The sequence below is a fragment of the Penicillium crustosum genome (assembly GCF_028827405.1).
Source record: "Penicillium crustosum strain IBT 35664 chromosome Unknown utg000002l_segment0_segment0, whole genome shotgun sequence".
Taxonomy (NCBI): Eukaryota; Fungi; Ascomycota; class Eurotiomycetes; order Eurotiales; family Aspergillaceae; genus Penicillium; species Penicillium crustosum.
In genome coordinates this window covers 4559700-4585522 of record NW_026623123.1, presented here as the reverse complement: position 1 = coordinate 4585522, position 25823 = coordinate 4559700, and the positions used below count along the sequence as shown (strand labels likewise).

At 48.9% G+C, this 25823-nt stretch overlaps 12 protein-coding genes across 12 annotated transcripts; 6 read left to right on the top strand and 6 right to left on the bottom strand.

The window, feature by feature from the left end:
• Positions 1–29: 29 nt before the first annotated feature.
• N7487_005258 (sodium:solute symporter family protein) lies at positions 30–2350 on the bottom strand (the record flags this gene model as incomplete). Its single annotated transcript, XM_056873005.1, has 4 exons — positions 30–1346; positions 1416–1693; positions 1751–2012; positions 2063–2350. 4 exons carry the CDS (start codon positions 2348–2350, stop codon positions 30–32), a joined length of 2145 nt encoding a protein of 714 aa, XP_056730725.1.
• Positions 2351–3001: 651 nt separating this feature from the next.
• On the top strand, positions 3002–4447 carry N7487_005257 (LLM class flavin-dependent oxidoreductase; the record flags this gene model as incomplete). The annotated part of the gene is made up of 1 exon (XM_056873004.1): positions 3002–4447. The coding sequence occupies one exon, from the start codon at positions 3002–3004 to the stop codon at positions 4445–4447; it is 1446 nt and encodes a 481-aa protein (XP_056730724.1).
• Positions 4448–4613: 166 nt separating this feature from the next.
• On the top strand, positions 4614–5704 carry N7487_005256 (zinc-binding alcohol dehydrogenase family protein; the record flags this gene model as incomplete). The annotated part of the gene is made up of 2 exons (XM_056873003.1): positions 4614–4950; positions 5004–5704. The coding sequence occupies 2 exons, from the start codon at positions 4614–4616 to the stop codon at positions 5702–5704; spliced, it is 1038 nt and encodes a 345-aa protein (XP_056730723.1).
• Positions 5705–5909: 205 nt separating this feature from the next.
• Positions 5910–7118, top strand: N7487_005255 (uncharacterized protein; the record flags this gene model as incomplete). The annotated part of the gene is made up of 1 exon (XM_056873002.1): positions 5910–7118. The coding sequence occupies one exon, from the start codon at positions 5910–5912 to the stop codon at positions 7116–7118; it is 1209 nt and encodes a 402-aa protein (XP_056730722.1).
• A 360-nt stretch (positions 7119–7478) lies between these two features.
• N7487_005254 (DUF3431 domain-containing protein) lies at positions 7479–8610 on the bottom strand. The gene is made up of 3 exons (XM_056873001.1): positions 8247–8610; positions 7621–8190; positions 7479–7564 (listed from the first exon to the last, which is right to left on the bottom strand). Exons 1-3 carry the CDS (start codon positions 8558–8560, stop codon positions 7501–7503), a joined length of 948 nt encoding a protein of 315 aa, XP_056730721.1. The 5' UTR covers positions 8561–8610; the 3' UTR covers positions 7479–7500.
• Positions 8611–9371: 761 nt separating this feature from the next.
• Positions 9372–11075, bottom strand: N7487_005253 (uncharacterized protein; the record flags this gene model as incomplete). The annotated part of the gene is made up of 2 exons (XM_056873000.1): positions 9372–10969; positions 11030–11075. 2 exons carry the CDS (start codon positions 11073–11075, stop codon positions 9372–9374), a joined length of 1644 nt encoding a protein of 547 aa, XP_056730720.1.
• Positions 11076–11930: 855 nt separating this feature from the next.
• Positions 11931–13105, bottom strand: N7487_005252 (Rab family GTPase; the record flags this gene model as incomplete). The annotated part of the gene is made up of 3 exons (XM_056872999.1): positions 11931–12623; positions 12753–12973; positions 13060–13105. 3 exons carry the CDS (start codon positions 13103–13105, stop codon positions 11931–11933), a joined length of 960 nt encoding a protein of 319 aa, XP_056730719.1.
• A 2081-nt stretch (positions 13106–15186) lies between these two features.
• On the top strand, positions 15187–16865 carry N7487_005251 (uncharacterized protein; the record flags this gene model as incomplete). Its single annotated transcript, XM_056872998.1, has 2 exons — positions 15187–15370; positions 15397–16865. 2 exons carry the CDS (start codon positions 15187–15189, stop codon positions 16863–16865), a joined length of 1653 nt encoding a protein of 550 aa, XP_056730718.1.
• A 59-nt stretch (positions 16866–16924) lies between these two features.
• Positions 16925–18517, bottom strand: N7487_005250 (MFS transporter; the record flags this gene model as incomplete). The annotated part of the gene is made up of 1 exon (XM_056872997.1): positions 16925–18517. One exon carries the CDS (start codon positions 18515–18517, stop codon positions 16925–16927), a length of 1593 nt encoding a protein of 530 aa, XP_056730717.1.
• Positions 18518–18950: 433 nt separating this feature from the next.
• Positions 18951–20022, top strand: N7487_005249 (aromatic alcohol reductase; the record flags this gene model as incomplete). Its single annotated transcript, XM_056872996.1, has 2 exons — positions 18951–19016; positions 19078–20022. 2 exons carry the CDS (start codon positions 18951–18953, stop codon positions 20020–20022), a joined length of 1011 nt encoding a protein of 336 aa, XP_056730716.1.
• Positions 20023–21139: 1117 nt separating this feature from the next.
• N7487_005248 (uncharacterized protein) lies at positions 21140–23213 on the top strand (the record flags this gene model as incomplete). Its single annotated transcript, XM_056872995.1, has 5 exons — positions 21140–21222; positions 21283–21496; positions 21607–22010; positions 22071–22943; positions 23015–23213. The coding sequence occupies 5 exons, from the start codon at positions 21140–21142 to the stop codon at positions 23211–23213; spliced, it is 1773 nt and encodes a 590-aa protein (XP_056730715.1).
• Positions 23214–23638: 425 nt separating this feature from the next.
• Positions 23639–25739, bottom strand: N7487_005247 (uncharacterized protein; the record flags this gene model as incomplete). The annotated part of the gene is made up of 4 exons (XM_056872994.1): positions 23639–24445; positions 24501–25115; positions 25169–25385; positions 25459–25739. 4 exons carry the CDS (start codon positions 25737–25739, stop codon positions 23639–23641), a joined length of 1920 nt encoding a protein of 639 aa, XP_056730714.1.
• Positions 25740–25823: the final 84 nt, after the last annotated feature.

Sequence of the window (25823 nt, the reverse complement as noted above, 5' to 3'; positions counted from 1 at the left end):
TTTAATTCCTGAGTAATTTAATTATGCATCTAGTTCTCTTTCTTGCTTCTACTAATGTACTGTTTGGAACTCTTCCAGATACCCCTCGCACCGATCACAATATCCTGGCGTCCGTCGTAAAGTGGGAAAATCACAACCGCTCCAAAGGCAGCGAACTGCCAGATGATGGCGACAACTACCCACCCTGCGAAGAATGATCTGGTGAAGATATAATCGCGATACAGTGGAAGCGGCCAAGCAACAAATGTGATCAGCACAATAGCCCCGAACATGTACCAAGCAATCTTGAGCCATCTGTACAGCTCTTTCAACGTTTCGTCGTCGAATGGGTGCTGAATGTCATCCAAGCTGATTGCCACGGAAGATGGCGATGAAGTCTGCTTCGTAGTATTCTTTTCGCTTATTTCACCAATCTGCTCTGGGTCGTTGTTGATACTTTCTGGTTGACTATCGACAACCGGTGTGACAGATCCATCGACACCCTTTAGATCACTTGCGTGGACTTTCTCGCTGCTCTCGTTCAAAGTGCTTGTGTCTGAGGGCGACTGGATTTCTGCTTGGTCTGCAAGCTCAATTCGGAGGAACACCCTCCAGTCAAACTTATAAGGCTTATAGAGTGACAGGACAACGGAATAGAGAGCCGGTGTAAAGAAGGAAGCGATCGCTGCATATAGTGCCGGATAGGGATTTGAAGTGGTGGTGATGTCGATGTGGCCGTACATATATTTGGTTGTTGCCAACCATACAGCGAGACCTGAAAAGAAGCCAAGCACGGGGGAGATAATTGCAGCTATCCGGGTCTGCCGAGACCAAAACAAAGTGAGGATCATAGGAATGATTCCTGGGCAAGAGATGATAGGTCTCAGGTACCCGATCCATGTCATGTTTGCTCCTCCATAGTTGAGAGCGATGGAAATGCCGGTGATAAAAACACCGTGGATAACCACAGTCAAGTGACTCACTCCCACGATTTGCTTGTCAGTAGCTTTGGGGTTGAGGTATGTCTTATAGATATCATAAGACAAGATGCTACTGACAGCAATCATTGAGGAGGAAACGGTACTTGTCAGAGCCATGAACAAAAGGAAGAAGAACCCAATGATTCCTTTGTCTCCGATGAGTGCTTTGATTGTATATGGCATCACCATACCCGAGCTGACTTCAGTGGCCGTAAGCAGACCAGGGTAGGTCGGAAAGATTGGTGTGTCATGAATTGCCCTGGTCGCTAAACCGATAACTGTGCCCAGACCCCAGGGGATACCGAAAACAGCTAATGCAGCGATGTTGTATCCTGGAACTGTGGCCTTGACCTCTGTCGCAAAGGACTTTTGCCAAAATGCGGTATCCTGCCGACATGTTAGCTTTGCAAAAAGCATTGAGACGCCTTGCAACGTCCCTTCATGGATTTGACTTACCATAACGACAAGCGCCAGGTTTCCGAACTTCAGAATCAACCCCCAAATAATGGCATCCTTGGACTTGAATGTAAGAAGTGAACCTTGATAGTTGTTGGGAATGTAATTATCCGCAGCTGTTGCGATAACCTTATCGTATAAACCACCCAGTCCACCGACAGCAGAGTTTGTCAAAACGGCAATCGTGAAATAGATGATGAGAATGAGTGCAATCGCTGTGTGCAAGAAGTCCGTCAAGAATGTGGCCTTCAAGCCACCCACAGCTGTATAGAGGACAACTATAAAGAGGTTAGCTCATGATTCCCGTTATATTTTTAAGAATAGATGGAACGAACCTCCGAGGGGAACAAGGATAGTTGCTGCCACATAGTGCATGCCAGAAACACCATGAATGAGCTGAGATCCCGTCATAATCATCGAGGCGCAGCCGAAGACGTTGTTGACGAGGTTGAGCACGATGAACACGAGATGTCCAATTTTGCCATAGCGCATCCGAACGACTTCAAGGGATGTATGAGCATAAGGAACACGAATCTTGGCCATAACCCCGAGTGCTGCCATCAGTGCAATCTGGAAGCATAGACCAGATCCCCACCACTATAGCCCGTCAGTTGTGCAACGTCATTTGATGGAATAAAGAAACATACCAAAGGCACTGCGAGACCATACCGATATGTCATAGCCGCACACAAAACTGTCTCGTTGATCCACATCCAGGAACTAAAGACTGCGGATGCACACAATCCCCTCCCTACAGAGCGATTGGCGACCATGAACATTTCCGATTTTCCAGAATCTTCAGCAAGATACGCTTTCTGCACCTTCACGGCAATCAAAATGACTCCACAGAAGACCACACTGAGGCCAATGAGAAGGCCATAGGCCGCCCCCTGAGGGATCAAGGCCAGCTTGGACGTATCTACCGTGTTAGACATGTCTGGGCAAAGTAAAGCCAAGTCCAAATGTGCAGGGCCGAGAAATATTTATTGTCTGCGAGCTCCATCATATCTTCAATGCCAAGCCTGGTCACCGTAGATATGTAGCCAATTAGTCTTCTCTGAAGGATTGTGGAGCAATCAGAGTTACCATGAGGGCGATAGAGGGCGACAGATCTCACGTCGTCCATGTCCGCAATTGCGTTATACGAAATGAGTGGAAGAGACGCAACTAAAGAGTCTAGACACATTGTAATTGGAAGATTGAAACAAAGCTAATAGGCTCTACATGTGGTAATTGCCGAAGATATGGGATTGTGACGGAGATTGTGGTTGGGATTGCGTGCCTCGACTCCCCGATTGCGATAAAACGACGTGGAATCGCGAACGACAAGGGTCACTGCGTACCCCACATACGAGGCTAATTTATCGGCCGATATGGGATTCAAAATATTGATCGTAAATGTCGAATGTCGAATATCAATCACGAATGGTAGATAAACCTCCGAGGACAGTGGTGCGATGGTGATGGCGCTTACTGTATACTTCCGCCCACTAGGTATACAAAGCGGTTTCCGTTGTGCAAAACTCAGCACTTGAACCTCAGTACCTATTCGAATTCACCCCAAATCCGAACAATTATAGTTCAAAATGAGTGAAGGCACACCAACCTCTAGCAAAAAGCAGATCATCCTCAATGCGTTCGTCATGAATACTCCGGGCCATTTGGCACCTGGCCTATGGAAGCACCCCAGAAACAAGACCGACCAGTACAAATCACTCTCATTCTGGACCGAGCTAGCTCGGTTGCTTGACAAAGCTGGTTTCCATGCCATGTTCATTGCAGACACCCTGGGCGCGTACGATGTGTACAAGGGCCCTAGCAATGTTGTGCCCGCGCTGGCATCAGGTGCACAATTTCCCGTCAATGACCCACTGTACCTTGTTCCTGCTATGTCCGCTGTTACAAAGAACCTCATTTTCGGAGTGACTGCCAGTGTTACATACGAGGCACCGTACTCGCTTGCACGCCGACTCTCTACCGTGGATCACCTCAGTGAGGGTCGTGTAGCATGGAATATTGTCACATCGTACCTGGACAGCGCAGCCCGAAACCACGGCTTGGATGAGCAGATTCCTCATGATGAGCGATACGCAAGAGCAGACGAATACCTCGAGGTGCTCTACAAGCTCTGGGAAGGAAGCTTCCGAGACGATGCCGTCCTTGCCGACCGACAGCTCGGAACGTACATTGCTAGCGATGCCGTGCGAGAGATAAATCACAAGGGGAAATACTTTAGTGTTCCTGGGCCTCACTTCTGTGAGCCGTCGCCACAGCGTACCCCATTCCTGTTCCAAGCTGGAGTCTCTGAGGCCGGTGGTCAATTCGGTGGAAAGCACGGCGAGGCAATCTTCATCGGTGGGCAGACTCCCGAAGGCACTCGCTTGACGGTGGATAATGTACGAAAGGTTGCTAAAGAGCAAGGTCGTGATCCCAATCATATCAAAGTCATCGTGGGTATCAACGTAATTGTCGCAGCGACAGATGAAGAAGCAAAGGCGAAGCGGGAGGAGTATCTCCAATATGCCGATGACGAAGGTGCACTAGCTTTGTTCGGTGGATGGACCGGAATCGACCTGTCAAGTTATGCTGATGATGAGGATTTCCGATTCAGCGAGTCCCCACGGGTCCAGTCCATTGTTCGGAGATGGTCCGCTACTGTGCCGGGTACGGATAGCTTACCATGGACCAAACGGAGAATTGTAGAGTACATCAGTGTTGGTGGACTACAGCCCAAGGTTGTTGGCAGTCCCACAACGGTTGCAGATGAGTTGGAAAAATGGGTAGAGATCTCCGATGTGGATGGTTTCAATCTTGCGCATATTGTGAATCCCGGGACTTTTGAAGATATTATTGAGTTCTTACTGCCTGAACTTCGACGGAGAGGTCTTTTCCGAGAGGAAATTGAGAAAGAAGGTGCTACAGCTCGTGAGGTATTTATTGGATCGCAGCGTTTGCCAGAGGATCATCCTGGAAGCAAGTACAAGTGGCGGGCCGGGGAGACCATTCCCCAGTATCAGACTACAGAGAACTAGGTATTATATGTATATATAACCTTAGAATCATCTGAATAATACATTTCTGCAACCAACGGGAATAAGTTTAATTCTACCCGGAGCATCCGCACCATTACAAATCAATCCACTGTATAAATATCAACTTGACCTGTTTGATTCCCACCATTGAGTCCCATATTTCAAAATGAAGGAAGCTGTTATTGACAAGACAATTTCGGCCATCATCCGGGATGTTGATATCCCCACTCCCGAACCTGGCCAGGTCCTCATCCGGGTAGTGGTGTCGGGTACCAACCCAAAGGACTGGAAACTCCCCAAATGGCAACCAGACAGTGTCATTAACCAGGGAGACGATATCGCAGGGTACGTGGAAGCAGTGGGAGAAGGCGTCCAGAACTTCCGCAAGGGAGACAAAGTGGCCGCGTTCCACCAGATGGGCAGCCCGCATGGAAGTTATGGTGAATACGCCATTGCATGGGAATACACGACATTCCATCTCACCGAGAAGACGAGCTTCGAGGGTATGTATTCTCTCATCCTAGTAACCACAAAATGCAACTAACTTATCTACCAGAGGCTGCTACTATCCCCCTTGCTGCGATGACTGCCGCATTGGGCCTATATCAAGTGCTGAGATTGCCTCTGCCCTGGGCTCCCGCCGATAAGCCAACTCCTCTGGTTGTGTACGGCGGTGCCTCGGCGGTTGGCGCATTTGCGATCAAGTTCGCTCAACTATCAAATATCCACCCCATCATCGCCGTCGCAGGCAAAGGCGCTCCCTTTGTCGAGACATTGATCAGCAGGGAAAAGGGGGACACGATTATTGATTATCGTAAAGGCGATGATGCTGTCTACGCAGGGATTAAGGCTATCGGCAAGGAGACACCCATTCACCATGCCTACGATGCTGTGACCGAAAAGGGAAGCTATGTGACACTCGGTGCTGCCCTCGATGCACCTGGAAAGATCACTGTCATTCTACCTGCGGAAGCTGATAAGGTGAAAGAGCAAATTAGTATCCATCGGACTATGGTTGGGACTGTTCATATGCCTCCTGCTGAGGGACAGGCTCTTGGTGATAAGGAATTCGCGGCTGCTTTCTTCCAATTCATTGGTCGAGGTCTCGCACAGGGTTGGTTCTCGGGCCACCCGTATGAAGTGAGAAAAGGTGGACTGGGAGGTATTGAGGGCGCATTGAAAGATCTGCAGGCCGGCAAGGCATCTGCAGTGAAATATGTGGTTAAAATTGCCGAGACTGAGGGGGTCCAGCCGTAGTTATATCGGAGAAAACGATCTGGAGTTAATCTATGAATACCTTGGCAGTGATCCTATGAATGCATACCAAGCCAGATCGGGAAGTATAGATCGGGATATATAGATCGGGATCGAAATGACATCACTGATAAATTCTCAAAGTCGCGCGACGTGAACCTACTGCATCGATCCCAATTACCAACACCAAACACCTTTTCATTCGAAAATGGCAAAAAGAACGCTTGACGCATTCTTCAAACCATCAACCACCACCCCAAAACGTCCCAAAACCGAGCCCATCGAGTCCAACACCGTAATCCCAACTCCAAAACCAAACAAAATCATAACCGAAGACACCGAACCCCCAAGCCAACACCCAAGCTACCCAATCCCAATCGCCCAACTTCCCTCCCACGTCGAAGTAGGTCTACAACACGCAACACCAGCAACCGCACCGCGTGAAATAAACAACCAACCACACCTGGACCTCCTCCACTTCCAGCCATACATCCCCCGCCCAACAGCGAACGAACTATTCAAATTCCTGCGTCGCGAACTCCCCTTCTACCGCGTGCAGTACACAGCACGACGAGGCGACATCGAAACGCAAATCAACACACCACGATGGACAACCGTCTTCGGAGTCGATGAGACATCAACATTCATCCAAGAACAAGACAACAATCCCAACAGTCTTGTTCTACTAGAAACCAAGACCAAGACCCCAATCCCGAAAACAAAGTACCAGTGCACGCCACGCCCAATCCCAGCATGTCTCGATCTCCTACGGAGACAGGTTGAAGCCGCGAATGCGACGGCAAACACAAATGTAGATACCAAGACCCCCGGCTATAATTTCTGCCTGGTGAATTACTACGCCAGCGGAGAAGACAGTATCGCATTCCACTCCGATGACGAGCGCTTCCTCGGACCCGAGCCGAATATCGCATCACTGTCGCTGGGCGGTGAGCGGGATTTTCTAATGAAGCATAAGCCTTTCGTGCCCGGAGGAATTTTGAACCAGACGGTGGATGGGTGCGTGGCTGGTACTCCACATGCAATCTCCGGGCTGGGTGGCACTAGTGCGACGCGGGCGAGTTGTACGGTTTCGGGTGGGACGTCGAATTCGAATACCGTTTCTTCTCCTGGATCCAGGCCTGCTGGTACGGTGCCACTACAGCAAATCAAGATGAGTCTTGGGTCAGGCGATATGGTTGTTATGCGCGGGGCGACCCAGTCGAATTGGTTGCATAGTATTCCTAAGCGGAAGGGGAAGGCTGGGCAGGCGACGAGGGGACGGATTAACATCACCTTTCGCCGGGCTGTTGTTCCTGGCGGGACCAATAATTATTACCATTATAATGTTGGTAGTGGGGGGATGTATCGGTGGGATGAGGTAGCGAGGGAGATGGTTCTGCAGGATAGCAAGGAATAGATAGCTACGGGATAGCGAGTAGTTACCCGGTGTGTGATTGAGCATGGAAAAGATTTGAATAAAATAAAATATACATGTGCCGTAGCACGAAAAGAATTGTCTCATGCCCGTGAGTTGGATGTGCAACTCGAGGCGAGAGGGATGATATCACTGCGATACCCATTTCGGCACATTTCAGTCTTTGTACATTTGCTTCTGACAGATAAAAAAAAATTGACATCGAAGCAAGTCATCATATGGCATTGGCACTGCGTCTTCCCAGTAACCATGGTATTTCTCCCCTAGGGAGTTCCGGCAAGTGCCGGGTAATAAAGAAACGTATTCTGGTGGAAATACAAGAGCTATCGGCCCTTGTGAGTTTAAGAGGGATGACTTGAAATGATCAGTAGTTAAAGATGACTTCTTCGCCGTAGACATCTGCGTAGCATTGGAACAAATCAGGGCAGCTGCAATCAAACATGTTAGCGGGGTAATAAATTAATACATTTGCGGGACAACTTACAAGACAGGGTCCTTGCCGAAAATGATGTGCCATGAATACTCCATGATGTTGGAGGTAGCCTCGTCCGGCAGGTCATTATTCATCACCCAGTCATACATGCGCTGGTAATCGCTATGGGGGCGCTGGAGAATCTGCTCTCGGGAAACGGCGAACTGGGAGCAGCACGGGGCGGCGATTTCGCGAGGCACCGGCTCACCGGGGAACAGCTCTTTCCAGGCAGCAGCGTAGTGTGCCTCGCCCTGGCTTTCGGGATTCGGGGGTTGACGGAATGGTTGGATAGCAGAGGGACATCCTGGACTTAATTGGCAACGCAAGTTGACGAAGCCTGCCTGTTGCACAAATTCCTTCTGCAATGCGCGCACCGAGTCCACATTGCTGTAATCCATGGTGTCGATGTGCCAGCCGGCGATTACACCGTCGCGGTGACTGTGTAGGAAGACCACGACGTCAGGAAGGTCGTCGTAGTGGTCGATCAGGTATTGGAGATAGGGGAGAGCCTCACGGCCCTTGTTCTTCGGGGTGTGCGTCGGGGCATTGATATCGTCGACGGTGTAAATAACGCTGCGCCATCTAGAAATATTCAATTAGGCTGTCTTCTGCTGGAAACACAATCGAGCCACACTCACTCTGCCAGTTCTGCTCCAACCCAAGCGGTATCGTCCTCCTTGCGTTTGGCCATCACAATAGCACCCTGGTTGGGGACCACGATCTCGGTGGTCTGGTAGACCAGAGCGGGCTTATTATCCGATGCAACCCGCCATTTCCGTTGCGATCCCGTATCAGATTGGGGTTTTGGTCGGAGAGATGTGCGGAAAGATCCGGTATCGAAGTGCCATATATCCTGAAGTGATTCACCTTTGCTCTTCAAACTACGGTTGACCAGGACGAGAGTGAGGATAATTAGTGCGGCAGCGGCACTAACACGGATTGACAACCTCATCGCATAACGTGGTTATCGAAATCGAGGGAAAGGGTATTAGGGGGGGGATGGCAGTGTGAGAGGAGAAAGATGAGAAGAGGACAGTGTCTCAGAACGCGCAATCTTAGTGAAGTAATAAGCACCGACCCATGTGGAGGTCGGGGGAACAAACTTCACTCGCGTACTCTGAACGCGAGATGACGAAAGTGCCGAGTCAAGGGATGAAGGAAGGACTTCGAGAAGGAATGGAATCAATTGAGATAGGTGAGATAGGTAAGGTCCTGCCTCCAAGAAGAGAAATGGTTAAGAATCCAAAAAAAAAAAAAAAAAAAAAAAAAAAAAAGGAAATTGGCGCTTTCCTCATTTGGGAGAGGGGAGTGCTTTCTGGTTCTCCAGGGCTGTTTCTGATCCATTTTCTGGCCGTTTGGGGCGATTTGATTGGAGCGGTTGATTATTCTCGGCCTATCTCCTTGAGTTTATTTTGTTAATTTTAATTTTAATTTTGTAATTTTATAAATTTTAAATTAATTTCGACTTAAAATTAATTATTTCAGGGGTACATAATGCTTGCTTGGTGTGGTACGGAGTATGGAGAGTACCCTAGGTACATAGGTACGTACGGAGTAGATAGACCCTTAACCAACCCTGAAACCAATGTCTCCATAGGACCCTATATATGACACACATACCGTGCAAGGGGATACTTCCCGTGTTTTAACTAACTGCAGATCAATTTTTCAATATATACAACACCCAAAAAATTAAAAAATGAGAAAAGGTATAACCGATACCAAATACTAAAATATCCCCAGGCTACATAATAACCAAGACATCAGCCGCGCGGCGGTAAAATATTCACATCAAAATACTCCGAATCAGGTGCAACCCGACCAACCACACACCGCATACTAGGCAACACAGCTAACGCTTCCCTCTCAACCGCCCAGTGATATTTCGCTAGATGCGCCATGAAGATATCTAGATTTCCATATACCTGAGTTGACCCCTGTGCCATCGCACAACAAAAGACACAGCAAAATATGCCGCGGGGAGCATTAGAATTAAAATGCAACGCCGAGTCCCGCTTACAGGGCACGTGGGACTTCGCCAAGAACTCAAATCGATATCGGACACCGCTAACTTTGTGCGTACGCACGCTTCCCTCGAATAGCGGGTTGTGGCTGGAACTCTTCGGGCTCATGGGTGCTTCAAAAGCGCACTTCCTGCACCGCAACCATGACTGTTGCGTAAAATATCCCGTGCCGGGCTCGGAGTAGATTTTGAATCCTCGGAATCCCGTGTGTACTTTCCACGCCCCTTTGCAGAAACCAAGGTAGTTGTTCGTTTCGCTAGGTGGCCAAAGAGGTCGGATTGCTTGGGTTGGCCGGTCCGTGCTACTTCGGGTGGAAGGGTTTGACGGGGTGGAGTCTGTGGAGGCGGTTGAGGCTGCGGAGAGAGAATCGTGCCGGAATTTCGTGGGTGCGGAGATGGGCGAGAGGTGGTGGGTTTCCTTTTTGATTGGACCATATCTGATGGCGTCTTCGTCGTCAGAGTCTATAAGGCTTTCGTGCTTCCATGGGTTCCCCATTAAGACGTCATGTGGTATCGAGGTTGGTCGCGACTTGGGTATACTCGGCGTGGCTGGTCTAACATCGAATTCTGGAATCGGCTCCGATGTCGACGGCGAAACTGGGGTGTATGCGGGCTCGGGTGCTGACGATGGAAACGATAGTGTTTTTTCGCGACCTTGACGGGGATGGAACAAGTCGCCCATACTACTCACAACTGAGCCAAAGCCTGATGACCGTCTGGGAGGCTTTGGACTCGAAGTCCCATACTCTTTTGATGTTCCCAGTGTGTCCGTTGGTGAGGCGCACGTATCCTCCGGTAGGATCTGGCCTGGTGAATAACTGGCTGGTGAGGCAGGATATCTGCCGGAGAGGTACGCCATCGACGACCCGTGAGGTGGCCAATACCTCTCCGGGCCATTAGAGGAATATCGACGGCCATACGAATTCACCGTGTCATAATTTGAATCGATGGACATGTAAACGGATGGCGGAACAGGCGACGGCCTCGAGAGACGTTCGTACAAGTCCCCCAAAATGACCAGCGTGCGAACGCGACCCTGATCGGACTCTATCTGCAACGCCATCAGATCCGGAGTGGTCCCCTGCTCCTGCGCCTCTCGGAGGTGTCTCAGCAACGCCCCCTGTAGTGTGATGATGATGTCCTTCATATGCTCACGAGCGATCGAGTCACCTCGCTCGTATCGATAGCCAAGCTCTTGATTGTGCAGATCAAACCGATTTTGAATCTCGGTTCGGCCACGTGCAAGCGATCGTTCTAGTTCCCGGGTGGCCTGGCGCTCGTGATATTTCTTTCTAATGGCAGTAAACATACTCGCTCCATCGCTGTAGGCGGAGACGACTGTTGCCGATTAGGGGTTGTTAATCTCAGCTATTGATAAAAGGGAGGAGATAATCTTACTGGCTGCCACACATGCTACGACCGCGATCACCTCCACCCCCGACATGGTGGGTCAGATAGGATTTCGGATATACGGAGAGGGGTTGGATATGAGTACTGCGATTCGTTTTGGGATCAGAAGATACAGTAGTATGTAATAATATAAAAAGTCTGATATTCTTTGAATACAAAACGAAAAGCTTGGAGGAGACAAGAAAGGAAAGAAGAAATGCCTAGCAAAGGGACGTAGTTGGCAAAAAGAAAAAGAAAGAAAAGCATTCTTGGCCTAGAGGGCTGAGGCATGGGCTCGATTGGAATCGACAGGTCCTCCTGATAGCAAAAGCACAGTCCACCTAGGCAGTTCTCTTTGCCCAATGGGAACAGGAAATTCTCCGGTATAGGCGAAATGAGGGGGTTCGACCTCGGAGGTAAGAAGCGAGCAAGTCCGATCTGCATAATCACCCGGGTGAACTACATAATTTTGTTGCCTATGAATATGGTGATATAGTAAAAAGATCCATAAAAGATGTACATGTTCACAAAGTACACCATATAGAAGCATAAACATGCAAATCAGTGGGACATCTACGATCATCGGATCCACCATCTCCACACCCGATGCCCAAAGACGATCGTTTTGAGTGACGTACGATGCTGATTGCATGTGGCGCATAATATCCTTCCTTATTGAACAAACAAGTACTTTCATTCATGCATAGCTGACCAAAAATCAAGGCACCAAGATCCCCCAACCAACCAAAGCCCTAACTACCTTATTCTAACCCGTACATCCATAGATAATCAAAATAGTCAAACAAAAGTACAAACGCAACGCTAGCCCAAATGCAAATTGAAGTCAAAAAAAAAAAAAACGAAAAACGAAAAACGAAAAAAAAATCAAAGAACCAATCCCAGACAATGATCAACAACAGCGCCCCTTGTTGCGTGACGCACGCATAACCCGCTCCTCCTCAGCATCATCGACATTAACACCAGGTGCCCCCAAACCCATCCAACTCCGCCTCTTATCACCATGGCCGAGCCGGAAACTTCCCGTACCCTCCACAACCCCAGGATTAAAGGGTCCGACAACTCCATTCGCCATGGGCATACCGGCAATCGACATGGCCAGCTCGGTATCGCGCCGGTTCCGCTGTTCAACTAGCTTACGCGTGATAACGCGGAAAACCTCATCGATTCCCTCACCATCCCGCGCGCTGATCTCATGACAGCAATCCCACCCAATCTCCTGTCCCCAGAATGCCGAACTGCGCTTCGAATCTGGACTCTGCAGGGCAGCGGCGCTGGCGCTGGCGTTCGATGTGCTGCCACCACTGCCTCCAAAGACAGATGTTCCAAAACCTAGCCCGCCCATGCTGGCTGTTGCGGTTGGTGGTGGGGTTGAGACTTGGGTTGGATAGAGTTGTTCGGCGACATAGTCGATCGTGTGTTCGAAGGGGACACAGCGGCGGGAGGGGTCTTCAGCGACAATGTCGGACTTTGTACCTACGACATGGATTATGAGGGAGTCTGTGCCATCGTCGTTAGGGGTGATGTTCTTGCGGAGTTCGCGTAGCCAACCGGCCATTTCTTGAAAACTGTTTTGGTCGGTGATCTGTGGCAGCCAGTTAGTATTAGTGATTATGCAGGTTTGATTATGTTGTAGATTGCGCTTGTATGGACAACAGATACAAACGCAAGCAAGAAGAATGAGGGGAAATGGTGTGGAAGTGGATGCACTGACATCATAGCACAGGAGCACTGCTTGGGCTCCTCTGTAATAAAGTCTCGACATGCTGCGAAACCTCTCTTGTCCAGCTGTGTCCCATATCTGCAATCTGACTATTGTATCGGAGGTGGAATCGAGGACGCGCTTTGTCACGAACGACGCGCCGATGGTTGAAGCCGCTGCGGGGTTGAAGGTGTTTTTACAGTATCTCTCCACGAGCGCAGTCTTTCCCACCCCTTTTTGCGACCAAAGTTAGTATAGTGTTTAGTCGAGTTTTAATCATGAGGATATAAATTGGAAATTGGGTACTCCATAGACATACCCTGTGCTCCGAGCACAACGATCTTAGCTTCAAGGCTTGAACTCATGTTTCCCCGAGGTTGAGGAAGCGGGGGTCAAAATTTGGTATTCGCATGATATATTAACAGCCAAACTCTTTGCCAACTGACGCGAAACAAAGCGATCAGATCAAAGGGACATTTGAAAGGGAAATGAAAGAAAAGAAAAGTTGGAGATGTTCCGGGCGGTATCAGCCGATGGCTTCTTTCTTCACGAGGTCACCTGCACGTGTCTTGGATAGTAAAATAAGAAACAAAAGAAAGGGAGAGAAAGGGTTCGACTTCTATAAACCTGACTAGTTTCTCTTACATGTTGATTACCGGAGATTTAAGCCATATATGTAAGCGGACAGAGGACAACATCGTATTCTAAACTGTCAGCCTACTAATTAAATGTTTTTAAATGGTCTATCGATTGATTTGCTATGGGGGTAATCATACTCGTGATTATACTCGTGATTATACCCGGGATTATACCCGGGATTATAGTTTGGATTCGAGGACTATGAATGGTTCCCTTGCTCTAGGATCTATCAGCCTCATGCAAGGCAGCACTCGCATGAGTCACTATTAAACTCAACCCCGGAGCGGCAGGTCGGACGTTAGCACATGTAGGGATATTTTTACAACTAAAATATAAGGACTTATAAAAATGGCGCCTAACATGATCATTTTTAGCGCTAGAAACGGCCGTTTTTCCACCCATAATAAAGGTCGGCTATTTCAGATGGTGACTGGGGTTTGCATTAACATGGCCACTTGATAGATGTCGGTGTACCAGACTGCCTTCAGCACCCCATGATAGAAATTGGGTGGTCCACTCAATTCTCGAAACTCCCCCTTGGTCAAATCGAAAAACCATCCATGTTCGGTTCCGAATCCGGGTGCCACCACATCGGTAGTACCATTATAGTATTGGAATAATGTTTCGCAAAACGATTCAAAAAGTCGGCAGAGGACTTGCCTTCTAGTCGTAGGATATGATTGCATACTTCGCTTTCTAAGATAACGAATCAGGATCGGCGCCCTCGGTCATAGACTCGTCTTCCGAGTCGTGAGGAACCCCATCGTCTACATGCCCTTGAGTTGGTTTTGGAGTGTTTCACGCCCGGGCGTTGGTTAATGACTTTTTGTTCGGACATCGTAGATGCTGCGGCAATGTCCTTGGTTCTCAATTCCTACTGTCCTTCGTTGGAGTCTTGCTGTGCTGAGAAAAATAAGGATGCTGTGACGGCACGATAATACAAATGTAAGGGCACGTACACCCTAGGCATCCATGAGCTTGGCCCTATGTATGAGATGACCTCGGGAGCTTTCCAACCCCCATACCCACTCAGGCTCTGCTTTGTTCGGCGTTCCATGAAATTGGATAGGGAAGAATATCACAAGAGTGGATCTTTGCTGGCAAGAGTGACCAATATACTCTGTCTACCTAGAGAAAGGCCCAGAGGTCTACATATATATTATATGTACCTTAGGTATAAATTACTACATTGGCCATCTAATGTTTTACACAATATGCAGGGTGCTTTGTCCTACCTACGCGCAGCTACTTTCTAACGTTTTAACAGCTCTACGGGATTTGGTATCAGGATTCCCTTAACAGAGGAAGTCGTTTTATAGGGTCCTTGGTTGCAATTCTGTACTTGAATTTTAACTTTTTGCTTTGGTGGTAAAGCTTTAGCTACTTGACAGAAAATAGACGGGTACGACAATGTATGGTAAATCTGACATATGTAAATTCTCTAACTAACTAAAATGACAAGATCCGCTCTTTTCCAATCTCGGCGGACATAGCTGATTAAGCAATGTATGTATTTTTGTATGGTACCGTTATCATGACGGTCCATTGATTTTCCGGTTTGTAAAGACCTGGTAATTTCAGCATGCATAAATGCATAGTACTTGACACTACTAACTAACCTTGGAAGCTAGAGGGACCCAGGCCTGGAGCCCTGGAGCCCTGTAGCTCTCCAGCTATGAGCTTAGTCATCCTGCTTGGTCATTGTATCTTTTGGCCCCCAGGTCTTTCTTCTGTCTCTAGCTCCTGAATTTTTCAGTCCATCAAGTGTTTCATCTTCAAAATGCCATCATGACATAGAAATCTCAATATGTCCACAAACAAGCGCAAGCGTGCTCGAAAAGCTTGCAATCCGTGCCACCAGCGCAAGCGAAAATGCGATGGCGAGCATCCATGTGGAATGTGCTCCACCTACCAGTATCAATGCAGGTACGACGACAATATCACCGGGACTGTGGACCCCCCAGTGGCCAAGCGCACAATTCTCGAGGGACGTAAGAAACAGATTCAACCCCCGTAGAAAATAAAGGCAGCCCGTCCACTGCCAAGAGCCCTGGCATCTTCGAGGAACGCAAGTCCAGGTACACCGGCGCATCGGCAGCTATGGCCTTCCCGCATATATTAGGCCTAGCTCTCGGGTCTGACAACCCTCCCAAGATCAATTCAACTGCTTACAACTTTGGCATCCGCCCGGAAGAGGCTTCCAATACCTATGGTTTGCTAGGCAGCCTGATCTCCGAGGACAACCTCGCCTTCTACTCGGACGTGTACTTCTCTGCAATGGGCTCTATTCTAGATGTCATTGACCCTAGTGTCTATTCTCAGCGGTGTCGCGAGTATTATCATGGGCCTGGCAGTCCGCCGGTCGCCTTTGGTGCTATAGCCGCGGGTATTGCTGCAGTCGGATCCTTCCTCTCTTCAGTCAGGTACCCCCGCGAGTCGGACCTACTACAGTACGCGAAAGCCATTCTCGATGATCCGGCATCGATACGGATGCTAAGCGTCGACCATATTATCGCGTGGGGTATGCGGCTATTCTATCTCCGAGCCACAACCCGGCCGAGTAGTGCCTGGGTTGCTTCCTGTACGCTTATGCACCACTGCGAAGTCGTTGGGCTGCATAAGGAAGAAAATATTCAACGCATGGCGTCTGTTACTAGCGCGTCTCGTACCGCTAGTACCGCTACTCTTAGCTATAGTGCGGACCGGCTGAGGCGTATCTTCTGGATCCTGTGGGCCGCACACCAGATACTGTCCTACGAGTGCGATCGGTCGGCAGTAATATTCACAGCCGTAACTACGCAGGCGATCATTGCGACCCCAGGATCCGTTGCCGACCAGTTTGTGCAAATCATCCAGATCATCCCGTCGCCGAACTCTCCGTTCCAACTTGACTCTCAGCCTCTATCTCCAAGGGAGGAGCTCTACGAGCGTCTTACCGCATTAAGCAAACTACATTTCACGCATCCCTTCTTAGTCGCCACTAAGGCGGACCTCGCATTCTGTTTCTATCGACGTATCTACCAGTTAAAGGCCGGTATCACTGATGAAACCATCCAGGTTGTCATTGAGAGCGGTAGGGATGGACTAGAGGCAGCTGAGCAGCTGGCCAGCCAAGGCCGTCTACTATGGAATGTTATCGGCAGTGTCTTCCAATATGCTTGTATCTTGTTAGCCATCGACACCCCAGCCTCGTCCGCTCACATTCCCGCTGCTTTTAAGGGGCTGGAGAATCTTGTTAGGTCAACGGACACAGCACTCACCCGACAGGCACTTTCTATAGCACGGCATCTTCTCGGTCTTAATATAGCGAAGAAACGAAAGGAACTTTCGCAGCTAGAAGCTGTCGAGGCAGAATACGAAGTCTTTCAAACACCACCGGAACCCAACCCCAATGCCGCTGTGCCAGATCTTGTTGGCTGGGGGGTGGACTGGGACCAGTTTCTCGTGGAGCCATATCTGTCGATGTTTCCCGAAATTCAGATGTAAATTAGCAGCAGAAGTCACACTTCAAGGAATCTAATGAAACATTATAGCATTAATGAGATCTAAACCAGCGTTTCCTGCGTATCGATATTTTCTTCCACCCTTTCTATCTTGATATGAAACCGTTCCGCAAAACAGAAAAGCAGGGCAACAACTACACCTAACCCGGCGAGCCCAACACCCATGCAAAACGCCCCTCGGTAGCCCTGCAAGACATTCTTCCCTTGACCATTGACCTGGCTCTCAACAGTACCAGCAAAGCCAAGCCCAATGGAGATGGAATAGTTGACGAACATGGTCACCAGCGACGCAGCCAGACCCTGATGCTGGCGCGGCATGGCTCGACTCAGGATAATCGTGGCAGCGGGAAACGAAGAGTCCATGCCCCATGGTAGGACAATGATCCCCACGAACGTCTGCGCCCAGTAGATCTGGCCCACGGGCATCGTCGCGAAGATGACACCCCCGATGAGGAAGAAGGTCATGGAGATCAGCATGACTGTCGACGCGCGGAAGTTGTTTAGAAGTAGGCCCGTGGCGCCCGCAGCAAATAGCCCGCTTATGGCGATGGGCGTCATTTGTGCAGATGCGAGAAGGGGCGTTTTCTCCCTGAGGACCTCGAGGAGGTTCAGCGTGTAGAAGACGAAAATACCAAAGCTGGACCAGCCGGCGCTGATGCAAGCCAGAGTGAAGAGGGAATCAATACGCAACACGCCGAAGGGAATCAACGGGTGGCTTGCTTTCTTCTCGATCAGGACGAAGACAATAAAGACAAGGATGCTGATGGCCATGATGGAGTAGGTATATGGTGTCGTCCAGCCGACCACGGGGCCTTGGTTCCAGGCAAAGTTGAAAAGCACGAGGGCGGCTACACCGGTGACCGAGCCCCCGACATCGACACGCTTCCAGAAATTGGAGTTTTCAGACTCTGGGGTTCTCGGGGCTGGGGTTGCGGGAATGGCGAAGACGCCCAAGACAGCCAGCAAGAGGCACGCAAAGCAAAGGACCCAATACGACCAAGGCCACCAGAGTCTCTGGGAAATTAGGCTGGAGAAGACGGCACCAAGCAAAAAGCCGCCAGGAGCAGTGGCTCCAAACAGGCAGAAGATCATGTTTTGACGAAGGCCCGGGTCGTAGCAGCGACTGACAATAGCAATGGCGTTGGGCAGTAGGAAAGCCGGGCCGATTCCCTGCATCGTACGGGAAAAGATGAAAAATCTGGGGCCGCTATACACAGCAACACCCGCGAGACAAGACCATAAGGCAAACCAAACATAACCGCCTACGAAGAACGGCTTGTGCCCGAAGACATCACCGAAGCGGCCTGCAATGAGGATGAAGGTGCCGACGGTGAGAGAGTATCCAGAGGAGAACCAGCTCAGCTTCCCAGGCTGATTGTCAATGCTAAAGGAGCGTCCGATGATGTGTTGAGGGACGATGCTGATGGCAAGACCGGCTTGAGTGAGAAGCTGTGAGGAACAGATGATGGCGACAAAGAGCACCTCCCTGGGGAGGGACTTGGGACGTTCCACTTCGGAATCATCCTCACTGTACTGACAGTCTTCACGGACCTCATGGTCTACATGGTCTTCAAGGTCTTCACTCGGGGCTTCAGGTTCATTAGATAACGCCTGTGATGGTTTTTTAGAAGACATTTTTACTGTGAAATGATGTTCGTTGAAAATCACGGGCCTGGGGAACGAGTCCTAGTAAACTCGTTGTAGAAAAGGCAGAGATGGGGTTTGCGAACGGAGTATGTTTGATCGAGAGGCTATGCTCGAGTCAACTCTGTCCACTCCGATTCATTTAGACCACACTCGACCGTCTGACACTAGGGGAAATGGGTGGGAAGATTCCCCGGCTGTTTCTTTCATTCAACAACTTAACGCCGCTCGGGGTGGACATCGTGCGGCTATTGCGGGGTTACGATGCTGAGCGTGGCCATTGCGGAGTTTCAGGTTGCAGTGCGGCTGCTGCGGCGGAGATCATCAAGCTGGAATTACTATAAATTAATCATGATTCAGCTGCACTTGAGTCTTGGTTCATTCAATCCAATCCAAATCAATTCACACACATCACTCAAGCAAAATGTCATACGCTAAGGATCAGCCCGCCGGCTTCACCAACGCCATTGAAAGAGTCGCCATTGTCGGTGTATGTAAACCCACCCTTCCTCCCCAAGTATAATACAGTATGAGACTAACACACTTACTAGGCTGGAGGTACTGTTGGCTCTGTTCTCGCTGCCGCCCTCCTGAAAACTGGAAAACACACTGTCACTGCCCTCTCGCGCAAAGACAGCTCCAACAAACTCCCCGAGGGCGTCGTTGTCGCCCCCGTCGACTACAGCGATGAGGCCTCTATTATCGATGCCCTCAAGGGCCAACAGTTCTTTATTATTACTGTCTCCCCCACTGCGCCCCGCGACACGCACAGCAAGCTTGTCCAGGCGGCCGCCAAGGCAGGGGTCCCCTACGTCATGCCTAACGGATACGCAGGCGACATTGAGCATGTCAAGTTCGGCCAGGATGTCATGCTTGGACCCGTGGCCCAGGCCAACCGAGACGAGATTGAGAAGCTTGGTATGAAGTGGATCACCGTATGCTGTGGGTTCTGGTACGACTACAGCTTAGCGGGCGGGTCGGCGCGCTTCGGGTTCGACTTTGATACGAAAGAATTGACGATCTACGGCGATGGCAACACCAAGACTTCAGTCTCGACTCTGGCCCAGGTCGGACGCGCTGTTGCTACTATGCTAAGCCTGAAGCTGCTTCCGGATGACGAAAACGACAAGAGCCTAACTCTCTCGAGCTGGCTCAATAAGCCCGTCTACCTCAAGAGCTTTGTCGTCAGCCAGAACGAGATGTTTGAGAGTGTCAAGCGCGTGACTGGCACGACGGACGCCGACTGGACGATTACCCAAGAGGATACCCATAAGCGATACGCCGATGGTCTGGGGATGGTCAAGACTGGCAACATGGCTGGGTTTGCTAAGCTGCTCTACGCGCGAGCGTTCTTCCCGGAGGATGCCGGTAACCACTCTGACAAGGCACAGAACGAGCTGTTAGGCTTGCCGGAGGAGAAGTTGGACGAGGCTACCCAGGTTGGGATCGATATGGTCAAGGCTCTGCAAAGCCGTGTGGAGCGCATGGCTTCATAGAGATGTACATTCTTAGAATTTGAAATCATTTCCGTGTTTGAATCCAGGTTTATGTTAGCTTAAATCAAGTAGATCTGACCTAATACGGAATGTGTAAATTGGTAGTTATCTTTCCCAAGCCGAGATAGAGTCCGGGTGAATATTCACCTGTTGGGCTATATAATGGATGGATTTGTCGTTGGAGCAGTGGAATGTAGCCTCTTTATAGTCAACTGAAATGAAATACTGCCTCATTTGTAAATTGGCTAATTAAATCTCCTCGTGGAATTTTGGATGTGAAATTTTATACCAGTGGGATAAATGGGAAATACTTAGTTTGCCATGCGGTCTCCGTATACTTAGTCGTCCCGGGGAGTAAATCTTTGAGGGTTACTCGTATTATCATTTAATCTTTTATGTCAGGGGGCACAATGCAGATATATAATGACTCATTTTACTGAGGGCTAAGCTGGAACCATCCAACTGGAACCATCCAAACTAACCGCAATTTACAGGTGCTCATTTTACAACTAGAATATGAGGACCTGTAGGATTGACGCCAAAAGCAACCGCTTTTGAGGCCAGAAATGGCTGCCTTTCCACCCGTAACTTTGGACGTCCAGCCGCCCCTTGCCCGCCCACTGCCCTATAATACTACTATTCTGCACCCGCCTAGCACTTTTAGTCATACCCCGGTCCTAGGTACCTAATATTAACGCTCTCGAGCTCACCTACACCCAGGAACGGGTGTAAGTGAATGGTTAGTCACAGTTACTTCCTTTAATAAAACCTCGCAAACTGTGCGAATTATGCAAACACATATAGACCAGTTGGCGAACCCTTGATTTTGCACCGTGGAATAGACCGGGAAAGATGTTGATTGTTCGACAGTTCATGATTCATGAACAATGGACCAATTAAAGGCCTGTCCAGTTTGCCCAGATGCACAGCCTCACCTGGGTTCAATACGAGGTCGATGAGAATCCCTCATTGGTGTGTGGCTGATGTGACGTCGCTGATGCAGGGGGCCAGACACAACACACCTCACACCTCTCCGATGACTATTAATACGCCCATCCATCATGATTCGTTCTCGAATAATGGGGTTGGCTTCTAAGCTCTGCAATAATCTCCCACCATGCTCCCATCTTCCGCATCTCATCGAGTCAACCTCGACGGAGGGACTAATAATGTCCACCCCGGGAGCTTCTCTTTGGTTGGGTATAATTTGCGGGGACAGCAGTAAGATTGGCATGAGGCTAAGCTGACTGGAATTCGCAGATCCCGCACACGCCCGCAGTTCAACGGCATCGATATAATCCGCGAAGCCGACGAGTTTGCCATGATACATGGACTCAACAAGGATCAGGTCTTGATCAAAAAAGGTGCTCTGGTTTACCATGATCCGGATAATGGCGCAGGAGTGGAGGGGTTGACTCCAGATGAGCTTGCGGCTTTGTCTGATAAATCAAGAGAGAAAGTGAATATCTTCAAGGTTAAGGGGTGGACTTCATATACGTGCTACATGGCAATAGCTCTCTAGTCGGTCGCCCTTACACATTCCTTCGTTTATATAGATTTTGTCCGGTCAAGCTAACAGCACAGTGCATCCCTTCAATACTCCAGCTGGCGACTTCTGGAACAGCATTACCACTCAACGTTTTCTCGATGGCTCAATTTGTAAGTCAGCTAAGATTCAAATTCCACGAACTCTCTAAGACCGGTTACAGTGCACCATGGCTTGGGAGTGCGTTGTTTGGCTGTATCATCAGTGTACCCTTGAACGGACGCGTCGGTCGCCGTGGCTCAATTTTCACTGCGACTCTCTTGGCCCTCTTATCTACACTGGTGAGGGTCGTCTTGCGGAGTTGGGAACTTTCATACACTATTTTTGCGGCCCACCTTATAGCTGGTACGGCAATGGGCATCCTGCGATGCACCTGCCCACTTTACCTCGCTGAAACAAGCTTCACGTCCACTCGGGGGTCCAGAATAGCAATTTGGCAGGTGTATGTATTCCCTCTGTGAATGATACCCAAAATCGGAATCAACTAATCCATTATGGTCAGCTCCATCACCACTGTTGCTGTTTATATACTCGCCGAAAAGCAGGCTATGATCTTGCTGGGCGTGAGGGATGTGGGACTTGTTTTCACCTCCATCTCCGGGGTCACTTTATTGTGTCTGATCACGGCAAATAAGTTGCCGGAGTCGCCTTATTGGTGTATATTGAACGGAAAGATGCAGGATGCCCTGGACTCGTTATGTCACTTTCGGAAAGCGGGAATTGTGGCGGCTCGAGACCTTCATCAAATCCATTCGAGTCTCAGTGAACTGAGCAGCACCCAGAACTTCCGGGAAGATTTTTCCTTCTTGCAGGCATTGAAGCACCCCCAATTCAAGAGAGCAGCCCTCGCATCAATCCCGATGATACTCACTCTCAATATGTCTGCTGTTCAAGTTGCCCATGCTGATTTTTGGTACGAAACGCTGCCAATGCTCGACCGTATTAATTTTGAGCCCATTATTGCAATATTCCCAGTGATATTTGTTTGGTTGCTCGCCGTAAAGGTAGACAAAATTGGCCGTCGTCGATCTGCGATGGCATTGATTCTTCTCATGTTGCTCTCCATGCAGATTCCAGTGGTGGAGCTCACAGGAGATCCCGCCTCGATGGTTTCATTTGTGAGCCAGATACTGCTGATCGCACTTTACCAGACTGTTGAGCTTGTGTTCAGTGTTTACACAGCAGAGGTCTTTCCGTGGGAATACAATGGTATGGTCTCCAACTTGCCTTGCGGCTCAAATGATACTAACAGCAGCGGCGCAGATTTGGGCATGGCGATCACAACGTCATTGGGTCATGGAAGCATTATAGCAGTGACGTTGGGTCTATCAACACCTTCTTTACATGGCTTCTTTTCTTCAACAACATATCGTTCGTCAGTTCTCCCTCTTAATTCTATTTCATTCTCCAGTTCTATCATATTGACAAGTGTGCGATTTATTCTAGGATGTGGCTCCTTCTATCCCTTTTGTCGGTAACTCTTCTAATGAAGGAAACCAAAAATGTCCCGATCGAAGATATCAGCCATGTATTCGATCTTTCAACAAAGAATCTCATCCTCTGGCGTGCGAAGACACGTTTCCGAGGGAAAGATATCGATCTTGAACCATTGGAGTCTCAGCCAGGCGCGATTCGTCTTGAGTGAGACTCTCCCAGCACCTCGGATGTCGATTTGTTCGGAACTGCGAACTTTTTGCTGTTTCATATCTCATTGGAGGATTTTGTATAAAATTATGATGTGCTTCGTCATAATATGGCTGCTTAGATATGGCTGTTTAGAAATTTATGTCAACTTGTGACTCTTTTTTTCATCGCGGAGATTTATCGTGGAGAGTACTGAGGTACCTTTCCCATACGAGAGCGTCCATGGTTCTTCATTCCCATAGTGCTCCCAAGGTTTGTATTGACTTCAAAGCTATATATTCGAAGCCCAAACATTATAAAATTCATCTTAGAACAAAATGAGTTAGCAAACAAATACCAGCTTCCCTTCCCAGATGCGACAAAACGCGCAGCAATAGGGCAATTTAACGGGCCAATATCCCAGAAAAAAGGAGCAAAGAACGTAGTTCAGTCAAAAACTGAAGATAATGCGTTGCTCACACTCTGCCAAATGTTGACATGAGCCGAATTCCTCTGATCTGCAGGTTCATTGAGATTGCATTTCGCACCATGAGAACGAAGGAGGCGAATCTTGTTTCGATCTCCCAGCTTGACTGCATCAAAAAGAGGCGTGTTTCCATTGTGGTCAATTCGATTGACGTCGATATTTGCGCTAATCAGATCTTCAATGAGTTGTGAACTGATCCTGTTTGAAGCGACTGCGAGGTGCAATAGGGTGCGACCAGTCTCGTTCTGGCAATTTATGTCGGCACCCCTCTCCAACAACTTGAGTGCCTTTTCTTCTTGTTTCAGAAAGACTGCGTACCACAATGGAGTACGGCCTTTCGTGTCCTTCCTCTCCGTCGAGGCACCCGTATCGAGTATCGCCTCAATCGCCTTCACTGACCCAAATCTTCTAATCGCTAAATGCAACACAGTATCGCCATCATTGTTTTGCGCGTTGAGGTCTATATGGCTCTGCTGAAGAATTTGTAATTTCCTTAAAAAATCATCAAGATCGCTTTGCCAGGTCGCCAGGTGTAGTGCGTTCTCGTGCTGGGGCTCTGTAACACTGTTCACATTTGCGCCGTATTCGAGCAGTACCTTAACACACTCGACGCTTCCATGCTCTGCGGCAAAGTGGAGAGCATTGTATCCTTCGTGTAGTACATTTGGATTTCCGTTCTGATCTAGAATAGACACCACTTGTTCCGTGCTGGCAGATTTGGTCTTTGTGGACTTGAGCACATGCCAAAGCTCATAGGAATAGAAACTCTAATGAGGATCATATCAGAAAGATTCTACATAAGACAAGGGTCTTCATAGTTACCATTTCTTCCCCGATCTTTGGTTGTGCTTGATAGTTCGGATTTCTGGACCGATCTCCAGGGGCCGCCTGGTCCCGCGAAGTGTGCAGCGGCGCATTTGGGACGCTGCTACCTTCAGCTGCACATATGATAGACGACGTTGCTATTTCTGGGGCCTCATATGTAGAAGAATAATTATGTACGTCATCATTCTCTCCGAAAACGGTCCAGTTGGTGATCAAATCGACAGAAGCTTTTGGACGGTCCTCAGGCAAGGGTGCCAGTAAAGAAATGATAATATGTTGGGCTTGATCGCTCACTGCATGATCGATCAATGGAGAAATTGGAAAGGTAGCAAATCCTTTGGTGTAGTCACCAAGAAAACTGTATTCAAGGAATGGCTCCTCCTTCGTTAGCAGGAAGTACAACAGACACCCAAGGGACCACATATCGACGGCATTGGTGTAGGTTGAATATTCTTGAGTGTCATCGACTAGACCCCAAGCTTCGGGAGCCATATAGCCTCGCGTCCCTCTCCCTTCCGTTCGCAGCTCAGTTTGCCCTTTGGCAGCCCACTTGCTGATATCAAAGTCCGCGAGTTTGACTCTGACCGGATCCTTCTGCACAACGAGTACATTCTTGAAAATTGAATGAGAATTTATGGTGTCAAAAATTCAGCAGATCCACTCACCTCAGGCTTGATATCTCGGTGAGCAATCCCCATGTCATGTAGCAGTACCAAGCCTTCAAGCAACTGCTCACATATAGACCGAGATTTCGCTTCGGAAAGTGGATGGGGGAAACACTTCTTAATGTCTCCAAAAACGCAGTATTCCATAGCTAGATAGACATAATTATCTGCCGTATACCACCCGTGGAACTGAACAAAAAGCGACTTCTTTTCAAGTCTGAGCAAGGAATTAGCGGAATGACGATCACGGGGCTCTCACAACAGGAGGTTCCTCAAGCCGCGATACATACTCCATAATCCTCGAAACTTGGCCGAGGACATCTAGCTCCGATATGTTGCTTTTGGATAGCTTATCTTTGGAGACACTTTTCACAACCCGGAAGTCACCCTTTGGCGACTCGTACAGGTGGACCCCCTCCTTGAATTCGAGGGTCCGATTCCATATCGTGACCTGTTTTGTTTGCTTGTCTGGATTCTGTGGATCGGGTTGCAATCTGATTTCACGATTGCGATGGGCAGAGAGAACAATCACGTTCAGCTCAAGTGTTTTGACGAGCTCTTCATCTTTCATAGTGACTTCTAAAGCTCGACAAACTATCCGTTGTGGCCAAATGTGATGGTAAGCTTAGAAAAGGGAAGCCGGATTTGGATGGGA

Excerpts from the sequence above, each read along its gene's own strand:
- N7487_005254 (XM_056873001.1), bottom strand. The coding sequence starts at position 8,560 with ATGAGGTTGTCAATCCGTGTTAGTGCCGCTGCCGCACTAATTATCCTC. Across the intron at positions 8,191-8,246 it reads GTTGGAGCAGAACTGGCAGA|ATGGCGCAGCGTTATTTACA; the intron begins GTGAGTGTGGCT and ends GAATATTTCTAG. Across the intron at positions 7,565-7,620 it reads TTCGGCAAGGACCCTGTCTT|CTGCCCTGATTTGTTCCAAT; the intron begins GTAAGTTGTCCC and ends GTTTGATTGCAG.